At 55.6% G+C, this 17,395-nt stretch overlaps 4 protein-coding genes across 4 annotated transcripts; 3 read left to right on the plus strand and 1 right to left on the minus strand.

Moving 5' to 3' along the window:
• Positions 1-790: 790 nt before the first annotated feature.
• On the plus strand, positions 791-3,142 carry ISF_05192 (Chloride channel, core; the record flags this gene model as incomplete). Its single annotated transcript, XM_018848797.1, has 2 exons — positions 791-829; positions 920-3,142. The coding sequence occupies 2 exons, from the start codon at positions 791-793 to the stop codon at positions 3,140-3,142; spliced, it is 2,262 nt and encodes a 753-aa protein (XP_018703933.1).
• Positions 3,143-3,613: 471 nt separating this feature from the next.
• On the plus strand, positions 3,614-4,390 carry ISF_05193 (3-beta-hydroxysteroid-Delta(8),Delta(7)-isomerase; the record flags this gene model as incomplete). The annotated part of the gene is made up of 2 exons (XM_018848798.1): positions 3,614-3,845; positions 3,936-4,390. The coding sequence occupies 2 exons, from the start codon at positions 3,614-3,616 to the stop codon at positions 4,388-4,390; spliced, it is 687 nt and encodes a 228-aa protein (XP_018703934.1).
• Positions 4,391-7,976: 3,586 nt separating this feature from the next.
• On the plus strand, positions 7,977-9,615 carry ISF_05194 (maltose permease; the record flags this gene model as incomplete). The annotated part of the gene is made up of 2 exons (XM_018848799.1): positions 7,977-8,161; positions 8,241-9,615. 2 exons carry the CDS (start codon positions 7,977-7,979, stop codon positions 9,613-9,615), a joined length of 1,560 nt encoding a protein of 519 aa, XP_018703935.1.
• A 2,619-nt stretch (positions 9,616-12,234) lies between these two features.
• On the minus strand, positions 12,235-14,826 carry ISF_05195 (Transcription factor; the record flags this gene model as incomplete). Its single annotated transcript, XM_018848800.1, has 6 exons — positions 12,235-12,536; positions 12,592-12,890; positions 12,967-13,828; positions 13,904-13,985; positions 14,046-14,430; positions 14,594-14,826. The coding sequence occupies 6 exons, from the start codon at positions 14,824-14,826 to the stop codon at positions 12,235-12,237; spliced, it is 2,163 nt and encodes a 720-aa protein (XP_018703936.1).
• Positions 14,827-17,395: the final 2,569 nt, after the last annotated feature.

Consider the following 17,395-nt stretch of genomic DNA (forward strand, 5'->3'; position numbering starts at 1 on the left):
TAGAAGAAAGAAGTACAGATTAAGCAGCGATTTGTAGAAGAAAAAGGGTGGATTTGAGGTCTTCTGCGGACGAGGATGGATGCTGAATGGAATCAAAGCGGGTGATGACGAAGAATGATTTGCCTCATTGACATGACGACAGAGATGTTTCCAAATAGGCTACTTTTTTTTTTGGGCGCTTCAAGCCTCCAGGACGGGAGCTTGTAGCGCAGTGGAGCCGCCGCGGGGTTGACAGTATCTTGGCTGTCTTGCTGTGGCCTTAGATAGGAAGCCATCTAGGACAGGAAAATACCACAAAATGTCAACGATGAAATCTTAGGAAATAAAAAAACGAAGCAAAAAGGGGGGTTATAATATGATGCAAAGAGCCCGCCAAGCCATAATCGTCCCGTCGTCTAACTCACTGTTCCGGCCATGCGTCATCTCCCGCTTGACATCACCTCGCGTAACACTGTGTCTTAGAACCCCAAGCCAACGGTTTCCCATATTGAGAAAAACCGTCGCTCAAACACGTCGATTCCTACCAAATACCCCGCAAATGACGAGTCCCTGCAGATACCCGGCCAGTGCATCGCGGCGATCCTCTGTTGTCCTGCCCCCAGTGCCCATCATATGACAGGTTACGACGCTCGCACCTGACTGACTTGTCATCAACTTCTCCGCGGCGACAAGCCCGCACAACAGGGGAATTCAAGTACAACATGGACGGCCATACTGACAATTCCTTCAAAATAAATCTACTGACCTATTGATTCCTGCATTTCCAAATTCCACTCCCCCATCGTAATCAATGGCTCCGGCAAGCGTGTCGGAGACGGCCCCTCTCCTGGTATGACCTCATGCCCCCCGCCAGCCAACAGCAGCAATTACAGACAACGTCTTGCCGGGATTCACGTCTGACAATTCTTCTCCTAAACAGGCTGCCGAGAACCAGTTTCGGGCACGCAACCAGCGCCGCTCAACTTCCACAGAGCCCGCTCTCGCCCCGTACACCGGCTACGGCACCGCCGACTGGCTCCGCGCGCTCGTCCAGAGCAGCCACGCCGAGACCGGCGCCGCGTCCCGCTGGTGGACCCCGGCAGCTCAAGGTTGGCTCGCCGCGTGCCTCGTCGGCGGCCTCACGGCCCTCGTCGCCTTCATCGTCGACGTCGGCGTCGAGACGCTGTCCGACTGGAAGACGGGTCGCTGCACCGCCACGGGCGGCTTCTGGCTGAGCAGGCGCGCGTGTTGCGTGCTCGACGATGACGACGACGGCGGCGGCGGCGGCGGCGGCGGCGGCGGTGCGTGTCGGCACTGGCGGCCGTGGGCGGACAGCTTCTCCGGCGCGTACCTGATCTACGTCGCGACGGCCGTGGCCTTTGGCGTCGTGGCGTCGGCGCTGTCCATGACGACCCGGCACGAGCTGGTGGTGGACGCGCCGGACGCGGAGCAAGGCGACCGGATCGCACCGGAGGAGCAGAAGCGCACCGTGGTGGTCAAGACCATGTACATGGCGACGGGTAGCGGCATCCCTGAGATCAAATCGGTGCTCTCGGGCTTCGACATCCCTCACCTGCTAAGCCTCAAAGTCATGGTCGTCAAGTCGGTCGGCGCCATCTTCGCCGTCGCCACGGCCATGTGCCTCGGCAAGGAAGGTCCCTTTGTGCACATCTCGGCCTGCATCGGGCACCTGGTCTCGCGCTGGCTGCCTGCCCCGGACCGCGGCGGCGCTGAGAACGCGATGCGCGCGCGCGAGGCCCTCAGCGTCGCCTGCTCCGCCGGCCTCTCCGTCGCCTTCGGCGCGCCCATCGGCGGCGTCCTCTTCAGCTACGAGGAGATCAGTACCTACTTCCCGCGGCGCGTACTGTGGCGCGCCTTTTTGTGCTCACTGGTCGCCGCGGCCGCGCTGCGCGAGCTCAACCCCGCCGGCACGGGCAAGCTGGTGCTCTTCGAGACCAGCTACGGCGTCAACTACGACGCCGCGCACTACGCCGTCTTCGCGCTGCTGGGTGTCTGCGGCGGCGTCTTTGGCGGCGTCTTCTGCGCGGCCAACGCGCTCTGGTCGCGCACGTTTCGCCAGCTGCCGCTGATCCGGCGCAGCAGCCCGGTGCTCGAGGTCGGCCTCGTCGCGCTGGCCACGGCGCTGCTGCAGTACCCGAACCCGCTGATCCGCGAGACGGGCGACAAGGTCATGGAGCGGTTGCTCGTGGACTGCAACAGCGTGGAGGAGGACTGGATCTGCGCCGCTGAGGCGCGCACGCACGGCAGGGGAATATACTACGCCTGGCTGGTGTCGGGAACGCTCGTCAAGCTGGTTCTAACGATCATCACGTTCGGCTGCAAGGTTCCGTCGGGCGTCATCATCCCCGCTCTCGACGCGGGCGCCTTATTCGGGCGCATGGTCGGGCAGCTCGTGCCGTCGTCGTCGCCGGGCGTCTTCGCCATGGTCGGGTCGGCCGCGTTCCTCGCGGGCGTGTGCCGCATGACGGTCAGCCTGGCCGTCATCATGTTCGAGCTGACGGGCGAGGTCGGCTACGTCCCGCCGTTCATGGTGGCCATCCTCACGGCCAAATGGGTCGCCGACGTCATCAGCCCCGACGGCGTCTACGACGTCGCGCAGAGCCTCGTCGGCCACCCATGCCTGGACGCGGAGCGCGCCCTAGAGACGCTGCGGCGGCGCACCCGCACGCACCCGCCGCTGCTGGTCGAGGCGCTGCTGACCACGCCGCCGGACGGGGAGGGAGACGACGCGCTGACGCTGCGGGTCACGCCGGAGCGCCAGGCGAGCGCGTCGCACCTACGCGGCAAGCTGGCGCAGGCTGCTGCCCGGAACGTACTGGAGCCGGGGTTCGCCATGGTCAACGACAGGGGCACCTGTTGCGGCCACGTCTGGGGAGGCGACCTGCGCACCATCGTGGCCGCCGCCGACAAGGACGCGACGGCGGAGCGGGGCGGTGTCGTAGACCTCTCTGCGGGGGAGCTTTCCGAGCTGGTCGACGGGAGCCCGGTGTGCGTGTCGGCCAAGGCGCCCATCGAGCACGCCGTGGAGATGTTTGGCAAGCTAGGAGTGGCCTACGTCGCGGTCGTGGCAGACGGTTCTTCGCAGTTTGTCGGCATGGTGACGAGGAAAGACTTGCTGCGGTTCCTGGACTCGCTGGAGTAGGTGAATGCTGCAGTTTCGCGGTGTATGAACAGAGAAGGGGTTGGGTGTTTGTTCTCAGCTCGCTGTCCTCGGCCCCGAAGTGATTTCCTTAGGTGGATCCCCTCCTCGGACTCGGGCCCTGTCGATCGGGTCGGTCAAGTTTGTATTCTACCAATGAATATCTGTGGATTAAATAGACTTTTATTCATGCAAGATTGCCCTTTGGATATACGCGTATCGGGGGGGGGACAGGGCCAACTCCGCAGCGTTATTCGCGCTCGTCAAGATCCGGCTCGGATCCGGGATTTTCGACATGAGGCGATGACCGAATACGATCGAGGCAAGCTTCGGCAATGGGGGCACAATGGAATAAACAGAAAGGCCCCAAACAGAGATATATATTCTCGCATTCCAGCCTCGTTTCTTTCCCGTAACAGTTCAATAACTCACCCGACTTCGCCATCTCGATTTAGCAATTTCGAGTCATCAAAAATGACGGCTTCCGCCAACCACTCGTACTACCCGCCCAACGTCGTCATTGACGGCTACGTCGCCAACACGCTATCGACGGCGCAGATTCTCGCCATCTTCACCACCACGCTCACCGCCATCCTGGGGTCCTGCTTCGTCCTCATCCGTCGCGCGCGGCCCTCCATGCCCGCGACCGAGGTGGCCACCGCGCTGTGGTTTGTCCTCTGCGGCGTCATCCATCTCGGCCTCGAAGGTGCGTCGACGAGAAGAAACGAAGACGGCCGCAACGGCAAAAGCGGGAAATCTGAATAAAAAAGTTTCAAATGCTAACAGCTCTATGCAGGACACTACGCCCGTCACGAGCACCACATCGGCGCCTCCTCCCACGTCCTCTCCCAGCTCTGGAAGGAGTACTCGCTCTCCGACTCGCGCTACCTCACCCGCGACAGCTTCCTGGCGTGCATGGAGGCTGTCACCGCCTTCCTCTGGGGTCCGCTCTCCCTCCTCTGCGCGTACGGCGTCGTTCGCGGCCGCGCCTGGCGCCACCCAGTCCAGTCCATCATCTCGCTCGGCCAGCTCTACGGCGACGTCCTATACTACGGCACATGCACGTACGAGTTCGCAGTTCGCGGGCTCGAATTCTCCCGCCCGGAGCCGTACTACTTTGTCGGGTACTACGTCTTCCTCAACGCCTTTTGGATCGTCATCCCATCCATCCTGCTGCTCTCGAGTGCTAGGGCGACGACCAACGCGTTTGCGAAGCTCGAGAAGCTCGAAGGCCGCGCCAAGAAGCACTAGATTGTGTGAATAAGGAGCCCACACAAAGAAGAATGACAGAGCGATGGGCTATTGGCCACAACTTGCGCCTTTGCTTCAATTGAGTAGCTCAAAACAAGAATCTTAGGAGAATCAGTTTGGTGCGCAAAGCACTTGTGCGAGAGAAAAAAGGGTCCTTTCTCGAATGTTTGCTCATTTATCTCACATCAGCGTCCTAAAATTGAGGCCAATTCGTTTTCCAAAGTTGTCCTCCATTGTATCAAATCACGATCCTCGTCTTCCCAATATGTGAGCATCCCAGCCACATTGTATACAGACTGTTGCCAGTTGGCGGGCATTGGTATGCCGGATTTCGCTGCGGCGACAAGCACCAACGCACTTCTGGTGCACGCCCGAATCATGAACATCGACCCATGGTGTCGGTGAAAGAAACCCGGCTCATTTACATGAACTTGATGGACGTGCATCTCCAGCCCCGTGCGTGAGAAACGAGATACCGAGTCACTCACGGCAATACCGGAGGCGGCAGCACTTAGGCTGGCCACGACAAAAGGCCAGTAGAGCATTTCATACAAATTGATCAATCGTCCCCGGAGGACAGATCGCGAGATGCCGTCCTCAGCCACAGGAGTTTGTATAGATAGTTCCGAAGGAAGGTTGTCGGACCATTCGCGCGCCTGACCCTCGTACTCTGTGATCATATCGCCTAGCAGCTTCAGAAATCTTGAGTTGGAGGGCGTGTTTTGGCGCAGCTTTGTAACTTCGCTACAAAGACGACTCGTTAGCCTTCGAAGTGATATTTCCGCCAGGTAATATAGCCAAGCGCCTTTAGCTCGCTGTGCCTCTGAATCAGGGCCGTCCGGGGAGTTTGCTGGTGGAACCGGCGGTGCCGGGAAGAAGGGAGGATAGAGTGTGCTGCCGGAATAAACAATGTCAAAGTCTGGCAGGCTTAGTTCATTTCGGAGCTCCCTTTCTGACTTCCATGCCGACCAGTATACCGCTTGTTCCTGGGTATCCTGACGTCCCATTTCCATTGAGTCTGGGGAGAAATCCGAGTCACCAGACATGTGTTGCGCTCGAGCAAGGAGAGGAAAGTGCTGGCAGGCAGCCAGTGCTTGCGAAAAATACCGCCAAGCGTAAATGGGCTGAAATACCATCATCATGTAAACGCCAGACAGGAAAAGGCACTGCGCTCCAACAATATCAGAGCTCACCAGCAAAATACCTATCCTCTTTTGTGCGGCGCGGAAAAAGACCTGCGAGTCTTGGTATGCTTGTGATCCGGGCTTGGTCTGATGGCTATCACCAAATGGTGTGGCAACACTGCCAAGAGCGCATACTATCATGGCCAGACAGGATGCTGGAGACCAATCAATGCCGTTTAGAAACGCATTACCAACTAAGCGGCGTGTAGATGGTTCATCGAGAATCGGGTTCTTGCAGTGAATGTAGAGGAAAAAATTGTCCAGAAGTCGATATAGTCGGTGAGACTCCATGTCTACCAAACCCGCCATTGCGGACGCTGCTGCGGACGGTGTAGAGATGGCGTCCGCAGGGAGACAGTAAGGCGACTCATTCTGCCCCTGATCGTTAAACAAAGGCCATTGAAGAATTCGATCCACACGAAGCGGTAGGATACTGTCTAAGAATGGTCCATCTACTTCGGCGACAGTCTCAACTTCCTGGGGTTGAGTGTGGCCGTTCGAGCTCACGCGTAGGGGATTCTCGGGGGAGAGCTGTGTGTTCAAGACCTGATCTTCAGTGGCTGTATAAACCAAGTGATTTGAGACATGATTTAGAGCGAGCGGCGGGTTCCTGGTTGTAGAAGGAGCTGCAGCCTCGCGCAGAAGCTGTTCCAGGTCTTCTAGACGCTCCAAAATCTTGAGACTAGCCGGATCGAAGCTCGACAGGTCGACCGGTGACTGAACGCAGGTTGCACCAACACTCAGACAGTACGAGCAACTGGGCTTCAGGTTGTCACACTTGGTTTTGCGCGCGCGACAGACTTGACAAGCGGTGTTGGCCCGTTTTCGCGGATAGAACGCTGTACCACGTGCAGCCGGGCGCTTTCCAGGTCTTCGGCTTGGCGCAGCAGCATCTGTCGGCGATACGGGAGAGGTCTCTGCATCAACCGGTAGGCTACCAGGTGATGCCGCGGAATCATCAACTCGGGTATTGTGGATGTCGTGTAGGGCTGCAGACGAGGCTGCAGCTGGCAACACACCAGCCGTCATTGTAGGCAAAGGCATGGCTGGGCTGGGTTGTATAGATACTACCCATCCGCTGGTCAAATCGTCCACCAGGTAGAAGATACGATGGCCATGTAAGACGGAGATTGTAGTCCTGCGTCGGGGAGTGTCGCTGTTGAAATACAGGGCTCCTAGGCCTGAAGCCGACAACAGTTAGCCTGTGGCGCTGTCTGTGGGGGGGCCTGGGGATATATCCGCAAAATACTGGTGATATCTCTTGCTTCAGGCATGCCACACGCATTGCTTCCCCAGCTTTCAACGCTAGATGACGACGGCGTTCGCAGGCACAGGCTCCGCTGAGGCGGGCCAGCCATCCACCTCGTGATGGCAAACAGCCACGACAAGGGTAGTCTGGCCGAATAGGATGAGCTACCCGAGAATTGGGAGTTGTGTAATCTTCAGCCTTCGACGCGGCCGGAAACGCGCCATACTTTGCTGTCACGACGTGTGAGCACAGGGGGGAGTGGCGCGGAGAGAAGCTGAAGCGGCTGGCAAATCGATGCTGTCTGAGGAAATATGCAGTTGCCCATTTTCATGGCGTTGGCAATGGTGTTGACTTTGGTGATAGTGATGATGAGATGTCATGAGGCAAATCAAAGAGAAAAGTTTTGCCACACGGTGGGGTCGCAGCTGCCAGCTGCCAGCTGCCAAGGGCCGGGGGAGGCCATCTTCCGTTGTCCCTTGTCCACCAACCCGCCACCAAACAGCATCTACAACCGCGTTCCCCTTACATTCTCTGTATCTCTTTCTTCAGCATCTGCCATCATCCTGATATTGTATCACCGCCCCCAATTTTTGTCATTAATTTCCATCGTTTGTCTCACCCCCGCATCATCTCGTCTTTCCCCGCATATTGAGCTGGAACGGCGCACATGGTCCCTGAAAGCAAGTGTGCGCCGCCGTCGGGGAGAACCGCCCTCCACAATCTCAACGCTCGCTCTGGCTCCCCGCAAACGGCGCCCCTTGGGAAACAGTTCCCACCCATCGCATCTATATATCACCTCGGATTTTCTCCATGGCTTGCTTGCTCAGTTCCTAGCTGCCATATGGTTCTGTTAAGAATCGGTCCGAAATAGCTCGCTGCAGAGCCTTCCACAACCAAGCCTTTTTCCTTAAGCAGAGCGGGCTGAACAGGCCCCAGGCTAGTCTTCTTTACCCAATCCTGGGCAATTGATTCAAGACCGCTCCCTCAAATGGCCGGCGAAGAGGTTCACCGTTTCCATTGGAATCATAAATAAACGCCGACAACCACACTCTCGCTTCCTTCGCCAAAAATGGTGCCGCAAACCAACAACCCCCAACGTTATTGAACCACCATAGCGTACCATCGACGACCGGTCCTTCTACCAATCGCGACCATGGATGACAAGTTCGATGCCACACTTGAGGCTCACGTCTCGGGCGTCGAGGATGTAATGCAGGCTAAAAATGCATTGAGGCAAGACAACAAGGCCGAGCACGAGCTCACTGTGAAGCAAGTCTTGAAAGATTACCCCGTCCTCGTCTGGTGGATTTTCTACTGGGCTATGGCTGGAGTAGGCTGGTATGTGACATCCTCCTCGGCCATTCTACGGCTGCCAGTCTGACCTGGTTATTGTGCACATTGCTCTAACACGATGCAGGGGCTTTGATGCTCAGGTCAATGGTGCAATGATTGGTGTCGAATCTTTCCGGCGCGATTTTGGCTATTACAGACCAAGCGACCAGAAATATATTCTCCCCGCTGATTGGCAGAGCGCATTCAATACCATTAGCAGCGTTGGTCAGTTCTTTGGCGGCTTCATTTGCGCCTGGACAGCCGACCGTATCGGTCGCCGGCCCTCTTTGCTGATCGGGCTTATTATCGCTACTGGTGGTATTATCGGCCAGATTTTATCCACCGCCAAGGCTGCATTCCTAATATCGAAGCTCATTCTTGGAGTTGGGCTTGGGTTCTACCTAACGCTTGCACCCTTGGTATCTTCAGAGCTGAGCCCTGTTGTTTTCCGTGGCATTGCCTCGGCAGGCGTTCAGTTCGGCCTCGGGTCTGGCCAGCTCATTGCCAACGGGGCCGTGGCCGGCTTTGGGGAGTGGACTTCGCGCTGGGCGTATCGCGCGCCATTTGCGATCCAGCTCTTCTTCCCAGCTTTCTTCCTCGCCTTCTTGCCATTCGCTCCCGAATCTCCCTGGTATCTCGCCCGCCGGGGGAAGCGGGAAGAAGCCAAGGCGGCCCTACGCCGCCTGTTCGGATCTGGCGTTGATGCAGACGCCAAGCTACTAACACTGGAGGCCACAATTGCAGAAGAGGAGGCTGCCAAGTCCGACACTGGCAGGCTGATCGACTGCTTCAGAGGAACCAACCTGATCCGCTCCGTCATCAGCATGTTTATCTTTTGCTGTCAGCACCTAGTCGGCATCATTTTTGTTCTTGGATTCTCCAGCTACTTCTTCCAGCTTGCCGGTCTGCCTACAGCTTCCAGCTTCAACATGGGGGTTGGGGTAACCGCGTGCGGTCTAGCAGGCAACATTGTCAGCTGGTTTACCGTCAACAGTCTTGGCCGCCGCAAACTCTTTCTGGGCGGCATGGGAGTACTCACTGCAATTCTGCTCCTCATCGGAATATTGGACCTTGTTCATACGGGTGGCGCAAAGTGGGCACAGGCAGCATTGACTGTCATTTACGCCTTCTTCTATTTCCTATCTCTCGGGGCCATGGCCTTTACCATCCTCTCAGAGACGAGCAGCACCACTCTTCGTGCCCAAACAATCGCTCTTGCGACGGCTACCCAGGCTGTCATGGGTACTGCTTTCAACTTTGCCATCCCCTACATGATCAATCCCGACGAGGGAAATCTCAAGGGCAAGGTCGGATTTGTATTTGGAGGGCTGGGTCTCCTCGCATCTATCGGAAGCTATTTTCTCATTCCCGAACTTAAAGACCGCACATTTGACGAGATTGATGCCATGTTTCAGAAGCATGTGCCGCCTCGGAAGATGGGCGCGTACAAGTTTGAGTAGTGGCAGCACCTTGTATTTTTCAATACCCTTTCCTTGCATATTAGTTCTTGCATGATATTATCGAATATATACCAAAATTTGGACGCGCTAGGTTTTAGCACATTATTAAGTAACCATACTTTCTCCCTCTTATCTAGCAGGCATGCAAGCAAGCTAGCGTCGCCCATGAATGACATCGCCGGGGCTCTCTGTATGGGATCGGTACATCTTCCCTGCCAAAGATCTCGTCAGCTGGGCAAACCCGCTATTACAAGGCGCTTTAGAATCAGATAAGATATTTATTAGAGCCTTTTGGCTGTCGTCGATTCTGCCACAAGTAAATTCCAGAGTGTCGTTTGCGTTTTTGCAGCCCCCTGTGGTAGCAGTGTACAGAAACCGTTGAGCGCTGGCGGCCGACTGCGGATCGCTGTCTGGCCAAGCGCATCATATGGCCTAGCTCTCGGCCACCCCCAAAAATTCAAGACTTTGGCGGAGTGAATGGATAGTGAATGGAGAGTTTGCATTCCACACTTGCGGTTCTTCACGTATCAAGGCGTGCCCATACAGATTCGTGGCAAGCAGCCGCATTAACTCATCGCCAAGGGAGTACACGTAATCATCCTCGACTGGCCAGGTAACTGTAACATGCTCTCGTTCAGAAATCACGACACGACAACAACAGATGTGGACAGAAGGAAATGAGACACGATATCCAGATTTGGAAAGGATATCATGAGCAGCACACGGTGTCCCAATTCTCGCATTTGCCGACCTGCTGCGGCCTTCGCTTCTGGATACAGCAGGAGTGTTCGGAAACTGCCCGGTTTTGCCACAATATGCAAATCCCTTGGCACTTCCAAAACGTCCAAGCGAGAACGGGAGCATGCGCAAGCTGGTGCTTACAAACCGTGGGAAGCTTGCCAACGGGTTTATGAGAAGCCAGATGCAACCACCCCGTGACCAAGCTGACGGAGTTAACACGTACGGGTACGTAACCCATGTCAGTTCAGCCACGAAAACGGTTTCTTTCCGCATTGCTTCCCCCGGCCCAGGTTGCCGAGGCCAAGGGAATAGGCGAGCGGGGGGCCGTTCCGTCGCCCGCAGCAGCGGTGCGAGAAGCGGCCGGCCGGGCACTGACCGATGAGTAAAGACTTTACGCGCGTCATTTGCCATGGGTCTCTCGCGCTGCTGATCATGTTGTGTTACTTCGTACTCCTCGGTTTGTAGAATTGGAGAAAGGCAGGCTTAGCTTGCATGACGCCCGAGCCAAGAAAAGACCTTGGCTTCCTCTACTTTTGCAAAACGGACTGGCCACTGGGTTGGCATGCATCGGGGAAAGGGCAAAGAATCAAAGGGTGGATTAACTTGCTCGTTCGCTCCCCTGCCTGCATGGGCTTGACCGGGTTATCCCTCCACCCTCAGAGGCCTCGTATCCTCATCCACACGTCTCCGTGAAGCCGTTAGTACCCTTATAGTGTGGATACTTTGTGTGTATTCACGAATACATCTATGTAATTCCTTCATTATAGGAGAAGGAGAATAAAAATTAGACAAAAGTGTGTGCTCCGTAGCACTTTATCCGTCATTGGTCTCATCAAAAAGCATGCTTCCAGTATTTTGCTTGCCCCAAACTCCGACGTCCCAAAAAATGCTGTAGACAAAATGAATAAAAATATCAAGCGAATGCCGCCGGGGGGTTGCAAGTTCAGATTGATCGCCGCCACAACAATGTCCCCGAGTTCAGCTGCGGGCCACTGACGGGCCGTCGTCTGGAGAAGCCTAACATTGCGGACGATAAGGATTGTGCGGATGGTGTTGATAGTATTAATAGTGTTGATAGCGTTGATGATGTTGAGAGTGTAAATGCTGATAGTATTGTTGATATGGGCAGTCACAGAGCTCTCACATCGCGCAACACCGTGGGATAAGGCTGTGTGTGGCTTCGGGGATACGGGTCTCTATATCGGCCGAGTGGTACAAAAGCACCTCCGCTTCCTGGATTTTGTGGAATATGCGCCACCATGTGAATAGAATGTCGGTACTCGTGCTCCCTGTGCTCGCTCGCACAGCGCAACGGCATTCACTCCCTCATGTTTGTTCCGCCTGTCTTGACACATAGCCTCTGACCGCATGCCGTGTCACTTGAGCGGTGAGACAGTTGCACTGCATCAACACCAAATGCTTGAGTGTAGCATGTCAGTCGTAGCCCCGTGTCAAGTCATATTATTCCCGTTTAGCAGCGGTCAACTTCCGTGGTGATGCAGGCGCGGATGTGGTTGTTGCGGCACGGTTTCGGATGTTGCCCGAACTAGCGTCCCCGCTGCCTTGTTTTCGGCCTATCCAGGAGCCCACCTTTATCCGCGGACAAGGGCCGCAGCCCGCCCTGGGCAGCCCATTCGGGCATTATAAACAGGAGCCTCCCTCGCTCAATATAAAGACAAGGGAAGGGCCTGCGTGGCATTTGCATACTTGCAACCTCTCATCTTTTCCGACACCTATGTCATGATTTTTGATAGGCCGAAACAAAAGATGAAGCCTGGGCTTAGAGACGCGGATGAAGACTACGCCTTGGCACGGGTTACTTACCCTGCCTGTCTGCGCACGAGTGTCGCTTCTTGATCCAGCACGATCCGAGAGTGCTCAATCGTCCAGCGTACAAAAGCGAACTGTCACAGGCTCGAGGCCTATCATCGCATGGTATACGTCTGGGTGCACAGCCCCGGTTCCGAAGTCGTCGCCGATCGTCGAGTAAAACAAGGCGTGCGTCGAGGACTGCGCAGCAAGCTCTGTGGTCGACTCGAGCGGGCGCTGATAAAGCTGTGTATTTTGAGGGGCGAGCGGGCGACGCGATACGGTTTCTACAAGGCAGCCGGCAGCCACGTCGAACGAAATACCGATACCCACGAGCTGTTTCAAAATGAAATCCGTGGAGCGACCGATAACTACACACATTCTGTCAGCGACTTGCCCTTGACATGTTGATCGACCATCACTTACTCGGATTGAACACCATGACTCTGTGCAGCATGTGGAGGCAATAGTCCAGGCGCCTGATGGCCTGGAAGTCGCTTGGCATGGCCCTCACCTGCAGCAAAAACACAGAGGCGGCAATATACATGCTATACGATATCGACAAGGCGCAGTATTTGATACTGTACGTCCTCGCAAAGAGATCGAAAATAGCAATCGTCGCCGTCGCCGATGTTACGCAGTTGACAAGATACGTGCTCCACGGCAGCTGGCCATCGATGCCTGTCTCGTACTGGCGCGTGAGCATTGGCCTGTACAACAGTATCCTGTATGTGTGAAATATGCAGCTTTGTCGGTTGTCAGTACAAGGCTTTCCGAGCGAGAAGTCGAATCATGACCTACTTCGAGGTGAAGAGATGTGTTGGTGGGCCAATAGCTGGGAGATTGGTAGCCTCCATCTTGAGGTATGGGGGGAAATCATCCCACCACTTATCCAGCGCCGGGCCTTGGATCGTCACGCATTCGATCATTTCGTTCTCGGTATTCGGGATGACGGGATCGTACATGTGGAGCAAGATTTCGTTGAAGATGAGCGAGAGTCGAATCATGGCGATGAAGCAGGTGGCCGAGTGGGCCGTGGAGGGTGGATAATTCCATGTTCTGCCATCGGGCGGCATGCCAAAAGGCTCCCATGGCTCGTTTTCGGCCGAATCATCGTCTGCACCCCGTGTTAGCGCCTTTGAGTGGGCAGGACAAAAGAAGACGAGCATCGTTCCGAGGTACGTACACATGACCAGTGGTGGTGAGGCAGGTGTGAGATGCAGGGTTGGCATTCGACCCATGTACAAACTCAACATCTTGTCCCAGAAAAAGCTACTCCAAAATATTCTACGACGTATTTCAACGTCTTCGTCATTGAGCGGAACAGCGCCGTGATACCGTTGGCCGTCAAAGCAAACGCCTATTTTGTCCATCAAACGAAACGCCAGACCACTGTACGTCCAGGCCTGGATCGTGTTGCCGAAGGCGCATTCCTCGGCGCTGAGGAGCAGCAATGTCTGTACCATGGGGATCGTACAAGCACCTTGCTTCATGTCTTCGAAGAGCATGCTCCTAGCATGCTTTCCAAAGATCTGTCCGCCACCGTAGTGCTCGTCTAGGAGGTGCCGCGTAGTCGGGTCGTTTCTCCCCCAGTTGACGGAGTGTGACATGAGGGCATTGAGGAGCATATGGGAGTAGTATTGGCCCATATTCTGCATATCGCCTGTGAGAGGTTAGTATGTCAATCCAAACCCTGCGACAAGATGGAGATCCCAAGGGCAGTGGCGGGGTGACTGACGAGTGAAGGCTGGTCTATAAATGAACATGAACAGTGGTTGAATCCAGCACCAATGGACGTTGAGTAAGTATTGAAACGGCTCCTGGGAATGACGACGTTAGTAACATGATGGCAGACTGTCTTGCAATGGAAAGCAACGCACTGGTGTTCCTGAAAAGTTCTCGAGGGCGCGCTGCTGCATGGCGTTGGCGACAAGCCTCTCTCGTATCGACTGGTCGAGTTCGGCAGATGTGTAGACGCCGCTGGAATTGGGGTTTGTCGGTCGCTCATTAGCGCAGGCGCCGTTTCCAAACGTTATGCGGCCTTTGTCGTCAACCCTGAGTCCGCTAAAGCTGCGACTAAATGAATGCTCGTCGGGATGGGATTTGGGAGGTGACCGGCCATCGTTCAAACCGGTGCTGGCGGTGGAAGGACTGGAATGGGCCGATGCGGTGATGGAAGGAGGTGACCGAGATGAGGAAGCAAGCTGCTCCTCGAGTTCCTTGATGCGCTTCTCAAGGCGTTGCGTATACGAGAGCGTGGGGTTACTAGCGGGGTGTTTTTAGGTGTCAGCGTCCGGCGGTCTAGCGGGCGGGCAACGGCGTCACCAACGCAGCGGGCAAGGTGAGACGAGGCGAGAGAAGAACACTGACAGTTTGTAAACGCATTCATCATTGCGCGAGGCGCATCGCTGACACATGGGTTGTTCACCACCACATTTTACCTGTTGCGCGGTCAAGGAAAATAAAGCCTTGGTCAGCTATTTGCGTTGATTCTTGGTTGCGGGTGTGGCGGGCGGGCGGCGGATTCGGAGGTTGAGGCGGCGGGTTGGCAATAGCTGGCAGAGAGCAAAATGCAAACGATTGAAGTGAGAGACTGACCTTGCGACGGCGACAGGGCTCGCAGGAGAATGCGCTCTTCTTGGTGGCTTTGGCGCTTGACATTGTGGGCAGCGACGGGCTCAACAGCCAAAGCCCAAGCTAGGTTGTCGCGTTGCTGGCCCGTCGGGGAGGAAAGGGGGGAGCGGCAGGACGAGCGCAGTGCTGTGGGTTGCGATGCGATGCGTGAGCGAATGGTTGAGGGCGGGTGCGAGGGCGAGTGCGAGTGCGAGCGAGCGAGCGAGTAGTGATGTTTGGTGAGAAGACGACAAAACGATCAAGGACCCTGGCGTAGGGGATTTTGAATTCGGAGGATCAGAGAGGGCGGGCCGGCGCCAAGGATAGAATGGTAAGGAGCCCCGCAAGAAGATGGAGGATGAGGAGTGAGGAGGAAGATTGTGGATGATGGATGGAGTTGATGGATGGATGGGGTGATGGGCTGGTGAGGCAAAGGGAAAAAAAGAGGTCAAAGAGGTTTTGGCTGGTGTCTGGATCAGCCAAGCTAATAAGACAGCTAGCACGATGATAAGCGGCCCGAGAGGCGTCGACAACGGAGGGGGTGAGAAGCAAGTTGTCTCAATTTGTTGTGCACTGTCTCTGTCTCCATCTATCGTCCTTTTCCCCTCTTTGGCTTTTCGCTTGAATAATCCCGACTTGCTTCTCGGGTTTGTGTAACAAGACTCCAGGGCAACGGGCAGCGGGGAAGATGGCCGGATGGGAAGGTGCGACAAAAATGAATTGGTGAGCGAAGCCGCCGAGGACCGACCTCGAGACCCTCGTCTCGGTAGTGGGGCGCGTGGGTGGCGGCAATATAGTGGCCTGTCCGATGGACGGTAAGTGGTTGACGGCGGCGGATAAATAAATGAGCAGAGAAGCCAAGAGACGATCAGGAGAGAGCTTGTTCGTCTCGGTAGATAAACGGGCAAGGAAGAGCTCCCTCGACTGTGCGAGGACCTACCTAGATGCTACTAATCCAGGAAGCTGGGCAAGGCAAGATTGATGGGCGGCAGCAGGGCAGTGGTGCGTGGCGATGATGCACAACGCACCACTAGGGCGGGCGTGGGTTGCAGGCTGCAACGAGTGCCAGCAGCCAGTCCAGCCACTGCCCACTGCCGAAGCTGCCAGTTGCATATGTCAGGTCGAGCCAGGGTGAGGCGAGTCCAGCAAATCCCAGCCCGGCTCGGGGACCACCAGCAGCGGGCGGCGATTTGTGTACCCCAAACACTTTTGCCGCATGCATCTGTGTTACAGGTACGTGCTAATAACGTTATCCCTAGCTAGTACCGTATACCTGGGTAGTTACCTACGAGAGGTACTCTGTGCCGCCCGCGCCGATCGACAAGCCGCCGGCAACATCCATCACATCCTCATGGGCCCCGGGCAGGTTAGCCACACCTTCTCGAAATTGTCTACCGACTGCCTCTCCCCTGCTGCTGTAAAAGAAAAATCGGCCAATAAATCAAATCTCGACGGACCTCGGATCAGAAAACGATGTGTAAAAAACACCATTGATGATTACCTTAATTACAGATGGATACCACCATGCCAACGGTTGATCACCAAATCCCCTGCAACAGCCCCAACAAGCCTCTCTGTCAGTGCGACCCTGTGGGCGCTGGGCCTCCTGGCCCCAGGGATTGACTTGCCCACCAGGGGTTGTACCAAGGGGTGCCTGTCATGTGCTTGTAAATGCCGCGAGAATCAGAAGATGGGAACTCATTTGATTGGTGCACTCATTCTGCAAACTTGCCTCGTTGGGATACTCGAGCCATCCTTCGTCTTCTTCAACGCAATGCAGATCGCGTGGCCACCGTCATCCACCGCATAGTTAGTACACATGACTATAATATAATAAGGTACCCTCTGCATATACTATTCGTAATAAGGCACTATTCCTCACCTGCTGCCAAGACCAAGTACAGTAAGACGACTGAGACCCCTGTCCAGATTGATAACCCATTTTTTCCCCATCCATTCTTTCAACTCGTCTTCGTCGGCCCCCTGCGCGGCTGGTCATGTGCCAATGCCGGTCAACCATCGTTCGTCTCACAGTTCCTCTGCAATACCGGGTGCTAGCCCCTGTCGGGATATCTTACGTCGTACCAAGGTAATCTGTATTCTGATCGAGGGAGGAGGACCGGACATGGCATCCCCGGCCGTGACTGATCCTTGGCGTGTACCTGCAGCAGAGACATATTTTCGCAGATATTAAAATCACGTTGAAATGTTTGCCCTTTAATAAATCTCATTTATCTCGGTTCGGTTTCCCTGTTGAGGCTTGGTTAACGCCATCGTACTACTCGCTTCGTGCTCATATCGGCAGCGGCCCACTATGAACGAGCCCCGATCGCATGTTTGTCCGAGCCCCGACTTGGTCCCGTCAGTGACGACGAATTGTTGAGCATGTCATCCGCAATCTTCTCCGCTAGCATACCGCGACGCGCACCAATCGTCAGCCTCGGAATAGAAAAGATCTACCAAGCCAGATTTTCATCCCTCTCATTCCCCCGACTCCTCAACCATGCGAAGAGCAGGTCATTGATTTTTGGAAACCACCCCCGACAACACAAACCCTCAGCCCTTGCACGCTTCACACTCAACCTGCGCGTGTCGACCACGGTTATTGCAGCCCGCG

The sequence above is a fragment of the Cordyceps fumosorosea genome, assembly GCF_001636725.1.
Source record: "Cordyceps fumosorosea ARSEF 2679 chromosome Unknown scaffold_12, whole genome shotgun sequence".
NCBI lineage: Eukaryota > Fungi > Ascomycota > Sordariomycetes > Hypocreales > Cordycipitaceae > Cordyceps > Cordyceps fumosorosea.